At 40.1% G+C, this 7,705-nt stretch overlaps 1 protein-coding gene across 1 annotated transcript in view; it reads right to left on the bottom strand.

Moving 5' to 3' along the window:
• The window catches only part of myo15ab (myosin XVAb), a 106,367-nt gene that overhangs the window by 29,181 nt on the left and 69,481 nt on the right, over positions 1-7,705 (bottom strand). Inside the window, exons 38-41 of the mRNA XM_037543776.1 lie at positions 6,040-6,128; positions 352-472; positions 211-264; positions 59-120 (exon numbers count right to left, since the gene is read on the bottom strand). Coding sequence (XP_037399673.1) covers positions 59-120; positions 211-264; positions 352-472; positions 6,040-6,128 — 326 coding nt within the window. The remainder of the gene's footprint in view (positions 1-58; positions 121-210; positions 265-351; positions 473-6,039; positions 6,129-7,705) is intronic.

Below are 7,705 nucleotides of genomic sequence, written 5' to 3'. Positions count from 1 at the left end.
GCTGAGTAACACCGTGGGCTATGTTGTACTACCCAGTGGGTGCTTTCTTAACACTCACCATAATGACAGCTTGCTGGTTGATGATGGCTTGCTGTTGCTGGGCCATAACAGTTTGTGGATCTGAAAGACACAAATGAATCAGAAACATCTGGCACTGCGTTCGGTCCCAGCAGCTCTTTATTTCATGAACTCAACTGCAGTTTTACACACCTGGAGCAGTGGGGGTGATCGGTACTGCTGGAATGGGGGGCAGCACTCTGACCGCTGCAGTACACACACATATACGTTAGTTCAATGAGGCAAATGCACTGATTGCAGTTCACTCGGTCTGTCTATGTGTGTGTGTTTTACCTCCTGGTTGCAGAGCTGCTGAGTAAGGCACACTGGCTGCGGCTGGAACTCTGCTGTCATGGTTACCACCCACACCGCCTCCCCCTTTCATTCTACCAGACAGAAGAGATGCATCCATATCCTGAAAACAGAGAGAAAGAGAAAGAGAGAGAGATATGCGACTGTAGCCTATGTCTTAGGGCTCCGACACACCAAGCTGACTGACTGAGCGTTTTGAGTCGATGGTCGGCCGAGAGAGGAAGCTGAGAATCGGTGGACACACACAGAGAACAGCCTCACCCTTAAGGTTTCAACTATTTTTGATATTTAAGCGACCACATTTTTAAACAAGCCGTATTTGAATATCGTTGCCGTCTAAATTAGTAACTTTATACCAGAGGGCAAAAACGTTCTTTAGTTTTAATGTAAGTTAATGGAAGCAGATTTCATTCTAAGCAATTCTGGTCCATTTTTATTGGTCTATTTATCACAAAATTTTCACACAACGCAAAGAACGGCCACCGTGATCAAATGACGTATAAAAATAAAAATGGCAAAAAAAATGGAGAAGCGTGTTTTTCATTGGACATTGACGATATAGTATGTCCAATATTCCCAAAAATAACAAATAAAAAATAAGAAACATTGCTATAAATAAGCACTAAAATAAAATAAAGTATGGGATACTGACTCATTTCATTAACCTTTTTTATGCTCTGTCATGTGATTATGAATGTGAGCGTTTCATGTCACTGCTTAATGTGTAGACTTTCACTTTTAAGTTGCCTTTTTCTTACCCAGCACTGCTAACAGTGGTTTAATCCCACTTTCACACTCTAGATTTATCTTAAACACAGACATTCAAACAAAAATACAATATATGTACATATTTACATTGCATGTTGTGGTTAGACTACTGCAGCTCCGGCTGTAGAGCTGTTCCCTTTCGCATGTTTGAATTAAGTATGTGTGGCCTGGACATTAGCTGTAGTTTTTGAGGCGTGTGAGCATCACAATGTTACATTTTTCTGAGGTTGGAACAGATTTAAAAACAACCTGTAGTGCCACATGTAATAAATTAAATTAAACAGGACTAATTATGCTGTCTTCGTAATGTTGTTTAAGCGCTGGTGATATGTAGCCAAGATAAGCTCAGGAAAGCTTATTGTGATTATCATGACAAATATCGTCCATCCCTAGTATACAGTCTTGCTTTGTGGCAAAAAAAAATCATCTTTTATATTTTTATCACTTTTTTGTTGACACTGAAAGAAATGGGAAAAGCTTGAAATGCACACTTGTACCTGGTGATTTTGGGGGATCTATTAGCAGAAAAGAATACAGTATAGAAAGCCATGTATTTCCTTACTGTATAATCACCTGGAGCTGTGAATCGCGTTTTCGTTAGCTTAGATTGAGCCCCCATATATACACAGGGAGCGGATCCTCTTTCAACAGAGGAGCCGTGCTTCTATAGTAACCCAGATTGGACGACCAAACACTGCCTCTAGATGGCACCTTTCGCGATTTTACATTGAAACAGCAGCTTGAATTTGGTGGCACCGTTTGGAAGATGTAGAAAGGTGAAGAATCAGTGGCAGCTGCCGGTGCTGGCTGACAATTTTGTGTTGTGAGATGTTCGAGAACCCAAATCTTGACAAATGGAGGATTAAACTTATTATTTAGCACAAAAAAGCGAGAAAGGGTGAATCTTCATAATCAAAGAAGTGATGGCAGAAAACCTCACGGCCACTATAGGTTCTACTACACGTTTGGAAAGGGAGGGGTGAGGGAGGGGGATTCCAATGATTAAACATACTGCCTCAAAATTTTTGCTGCTTATGAAATTCAAATTGTGATGTAAATAATTTAAAAGTAAATGCATATAGTGTATGTAAAGGACTGAACACCCCTGGGCAACTTATATGTTCTTGTTATTTTTTGAAGTGAAAATAAGTTAAACACATCCTCTACAGGGAACACACTAAAATCGGGCATTTCCTGCTAATTTTAGCACAGTACTAGACAAAAAACTAAATATTAAGCACTGTAAATTTTGCATAGGCCACATTTTATGTTTTATTATTTTCCTGCATGTTAAGTTCAGCAAATAAGCAATAACTGTGCAGTAAAATGCACAGATATGTTATGTTCATTTAGAAAATCAACAAAAACATGTACTTTGACCAGGGCTGTTGAAACTTTTCTGTATCTACAGTAGATTCTAAACCTTTAGATGCAATGATGTCATTTCTCCTGTAATGACGTTTGTTCTACATCAGACTGTCTGTTTAAATGTGGGCCGCAACTCATTAAAAAGTAACGTCTTCATTTGTTGGTACTGCATGTAAAACGATCAGCACATACACACGCGCGCATGCACACACACTCACACAACGCCCACAGGATAAACAAAGAAATGTGTCTGTGAGAATTACCGTACCTCTGAAATGGAATCACCTCTCCTTACGCACACACAGGTCAGGTAGCATTTACAGAGCACTCAACACACTTGTATCTCAACTTTCCCAATTACACACCTGATATACGCCTAATTCAGCCTTCTGGGAGTGTGTGTGTGTGTGTGTGTGTATGAACATGTGCGTGTAGTGTAGGGCACATGTGTGAGAACGTGAGTACAGGGTAGAGTATGTCAAGAAATTTCTACAGTGTGCCAATAACGGCAGTGTAATAGGAAATGCATTGGTTAGGGGTTGCACAGCTATTCACTTATACTAGTCGACTAGACGTTAGCAGTATGGCCAATATATATATATATATATATATATATGTACACACCCCTCACATTTCTGCAAATATTTCATAATATCTTTTCAGGGGACGACACTGTAGAAATGAAACATGGCTATAACTTAAAGTAGTCTGTGTAGAGCCTGTATAGCTGTACAGATTTACTGACTTCTGAAAAGAACTCAACACACAGCCATTAATGTCTAAATATCTGGCAACACAAGTCAGTACACCTGACAGTGAACATGTCCAAATTGTGCTCAATTGTGCCGTTTTTCCTCACTGGTGTCATGTGACTCGTTAGAGTTACAAGGTTCCAGGTGTGAATGTGGAGCAGGGCTGTTAAATTTGATGTTTTGGGTACAATTCGCTCATACTGGCCACTGGATATTCAACATGGCACCTCAGGGCAAAGAACTGTCTGAGGATGTGAGATATAGAATTGCTGCTCTGCATGAAGATGGCCCAGGCTATAAGAAGACTGCTAACACCCTGAAACTGAGCTATAGCATGGTGACCAAGGTCATACAACGGTTTTCCAGGATAGGTTGCACTTGAAATAGGCCTCGCCAGGGACGATCAAAGAAGTCGAGTCCACGTGTTCAGCATCATATCCAGGGGTTGGCTTCAAACAATAGACACACGAGTGCTGCCAGCATTGCTGCAGAGGTTGAAGAAGAGGGAGGTCAGCCTGTCAGTGCTCAGACCATACGTCTCAAACTTGGTCAGACCATATGCCTCAACTTGGTCTGCATGGCTGTCGTCCCAGAAGGAAGCACCTTCTGAAGCTGACGGACAAAAAAGCCCAGGGACAGTTTGCTGAAGACAAGCAGTCCAAGAATATGGATTACTGGAACCATGTCCTGTGGTCTGACGAGACCAAGATAAACTTGTTTGGCTCAGATGGTGTCCAGCATGTGTGGTGGCGTCCTGGTGAGGAGTACCAAGACAACTGTCTCTTGCCTACAGTCAAGCGTGGTGGTTGTAGCATCATGGTCTGGAGCTGCATGAGTGCTGCCGGCACTGTGGAGCTGTAGTTCATTGAGGAAAACATGAATCCCCTCACTTCGGAAACTGCGCCGCATGGCAGTTTTCCAACAAAATAACGACCCCAAACACACCTGCAAGATGACAACTGCCTTACTGAAGTTAAAGGTGATGGACTGGCCAAGTATGTCTCTAGATCTAAACCCAACTGAGCACCTGTGGGGCATCCTCAAGTGGAAGAAGGAGGAGCGCAAGCTGTCTAACATCCACCAGCTCCGTGATGTCATCATGGAGGAGTGGAAGAGGATTCCAGAGCTCTGGTGAGTTCCATGCCCAAGAGTGTCCAGGCAGTGCTAGATAATAATGGTGGTCACACAAAATATTGACACTGAGCACATTTTGGACATGTTCACTGTCAGGTGTACTGACTTGTGTTGCCAGATATTTAGACATTAATGGATGTTATTGCATTTTCAGAGGACAGTAAATCTGCACTGCTATACAAGCTGCACACTGACCACTTTAAGTTATATTCAAGTTTCATTTCTATTGTGTTGTCCCATGAAAAGATACTGTGTATGTATATATATTTCAAATACAACTAATTTGAAGGTACTTTTATAGGTCCACAGAGGCTTGTTATGCTGGGATGTCCTTTCATTTTTAAGTAACAACTATCTTCAAATAGCATCTAATTTTATCATGAAACACAAAAGTGAATAATACATAGATAAACTATGTTAATATTGCTTTTTAAATACGGAATCCGCTAAGTGTTATTTCCCTTCTGAATACATTCTTATTCAGCGGTTTTGGTTCAAATTTTCCATTCCCCCTTAAATGGAACAGCATTTACATACTGGCATCTGTACAAGCACCTGAATGTAACTGCCATTTAGGGAGGAACATGAAATTCTAACAAGGTTTGTTAAATTTCTCGAGTTATTTGTGTCATCCCTGTGTCCCGTGTAGTTTACATTACTGAAGGTGTTTGTTTTCGGTGTTTCACAATGGACCAACTGAAATGATCCAGCATTGTAAATGTATAACTATCTTTTTACATTAACATCCATGCCAAGTTTGAGGGCCAAGACAAATATTTTTCCTACTCCAGTTCCCATTTTGAAGATGTGAAGCGAGGATATCTTATATTTTTCTAGGTTATGTGCAGTAAATTTATAACTTTCCTGTGGTTTTATGTACCAAAAATGAGCAGAATCCATGTTTACATGACCATTTTCCAACCTTTCTTTTTAAAATTAAACAGGCTTTTTCTACTGTGCCATTAAGATGTAAATGAGCTCTGTTCCGATTGGCTGTTTTATATTGTGCCTCATTTAAAAAGCAGTCTAAGCTGAAACACTCCTTATAACTTTAGTAAGACCACCACTGCTGTAGACTGAATAGGTGGATATATGTAAATTCTCATTATAATACAGAGACAATAAATTCAAAACAGGCTGTTTGCAGTTTCTATACATATGGATTGTTTGGAGTGGGAAGTGAATGTTTAGAAATATTAATAGTGTTTAAATCGCTGTTGCCAGAAAAAATCTCCATTTGTATCATTTTTCAGTTTTTGACATAGTTTGAAAATGCCTGTCACCCTCTACACTGTGTGTGAATTTTATGATGATTGGGCCAAAGGAAACAGCCTGAAATGGCTTGGAAAAATCTTGGTTCCATTGACTTGCATTAAAAGTAAAGTAGTTTTTTTTCCTTTACCATTCCGAAAAACTTTAAAACTTAAAACTTTTTTATCTAAAAAAAGCAAGGGAAATTTGTTTTTCTCAAGCATGGGTGCTTTCATAAACTCAATTAATAACTCATTCAAACATTAAATTTTATTGAGTATAAACATTTGAATGCTAGTGGACAAGCGACTAACATCTACTGTTTGTTTGTGAGACAGGAAACCAATATTTTGCATGCATATGTGCTTAAATGTCAGTGGATCAGATGTCTCTGTACCCCAGTTCTGTCCGACAGTACAGGGTCAAACAGGCTGTCCAGATAGTGGTCCATTCCCTTGTGAGCTCCGTCATAAGATGGATCTGAATCTGTTAGACACACAGAGACACATACATACAACTGAGTGAATTCACCATTAACACTTTGGACATCACTGACCCAAAACTTTTGCAGGGCGCTATTATATATAACAGGCACTGACTGGCCACTTTATAAGAAACCCCTCTCTTGTAGCTCCATCTTGCTGGTGTACAGAGACTGTTGCTCATCAGTTGATGAACAGTTTGTGTTAGTCATCCTCAGATCCTTCACCGGTGGTCAGTTTATGACCACAGAGCCACTCTTGTCTGGATATTTTTGGTTGGTGATCCACTCTCATAAAACTCCAGAGATACTGCTGTCGAAAATGATCCATCATCCAAAGGATATCTGCACAACAGCAGTCCTGTGGCCAGAAACTAACCAGTGATGTACAGTCCCGAAGTACCTCTGCTCTGCTTTCTCTGCTTTAACACCCACATCAAGGGCTTTTTAATTAGCTGATCAGTTGGATCAGGTTGTGTCTGGATCAGGACGGCTGACTAATTGTGCATGACGACAGATGAGCTGTAACTGTACACCTATATATAGTGGACCTATAAGATAGACGGACCGCATAAAGTGGACGGTGAGTAGATGTACAAGGTGGAGAGGAAATTGTACATCCATATAAGTACAGGAGTATAGCTCTAATCTAAGCATACAGAGGTCTGTTAATGTATGTAAATAAGGGGAATGCAAACAGCTTCATGACATCACTTAATGATGCTATACCTTGGACTCCTTTATGACATCACCTTTATATGTTATGCCTTAGATACACTATATAGACAGAAGTATTGGGGCACACCTCTTAATCATTGAATTCAGGTGTTTCATTCAGTCTTATTGCCACAGGTGTATAAAATCAGGCACCTAGCCATGCAGCCTGCCTGTATATCTGAAAGAACGGGGCGTCCTAAAGAGCTCAATGAATTTGAGCGTGGTTCTGTAATAGGATGCCACCAATGCAACACATCAGTTCACAAAATTTCTTCCCTCCTAGATATTCCATGATCAACTGTGAGTGAATTATTGGAGTGGAAAGATGTGAAGAAAATAATGTAATGTGGTCTTGGGAAGCCAATTTACAACTGCAGCCTTCCAAAAAGTCCTGACAGTCAATCAGAACAGTGATCATTTACATATATCAGTCTTTACGGCCCAGTTACAATAACAGCCTGTTTTATTATAAGGCATAAAGAGAGGTTGGATTATGTCTGTTTTTGGTACATAATGCACGGACATTTACCATACATCATATTTCCAGCTGCTTCACGGATGAAAATACTGAGTTAATGTCCAAAATGTTTCAGGTCCATAAGGAAGGCTTCAGAAATGCTGTTTTAAAATACAATCCTGGGAAGTCTGACACACATGGAGCTCAAGGGAACCAATGTAACTGAACCAGGGCAATCCTTTAAATAGTCAATGATATGTACATGTTCACTGGGGTCGTAAAGCCATATAAAGTTACTCTAACCAAACACACACACATAAACATGCGTGTGAGTATCCTGTATATAATTACATTAGCTGCATGTAACCAAGCCCTACACATAAACCGACTCTACTAAAACGTGGAAAG

The sequence above is a fragment of the Pygocentrus nattereri genome, chromosome 12 (assembly GCF_015220715.1).
Source record: "Pygocentrus nattereri isolate fPygNat1 chromosome 12, fPygNat1.pri, whole genome shotgun sequence".
Taxonomy (NCBI): Eukaryota; Metazoa; Chordata; class Actinopteri; order Characiformes; family Serrasalmidae; genus Pygocentrus; species Pygocentrus nattereri.
This window is presented reverse-complemented; position numbering and strand designations above follow the sequence as displayed.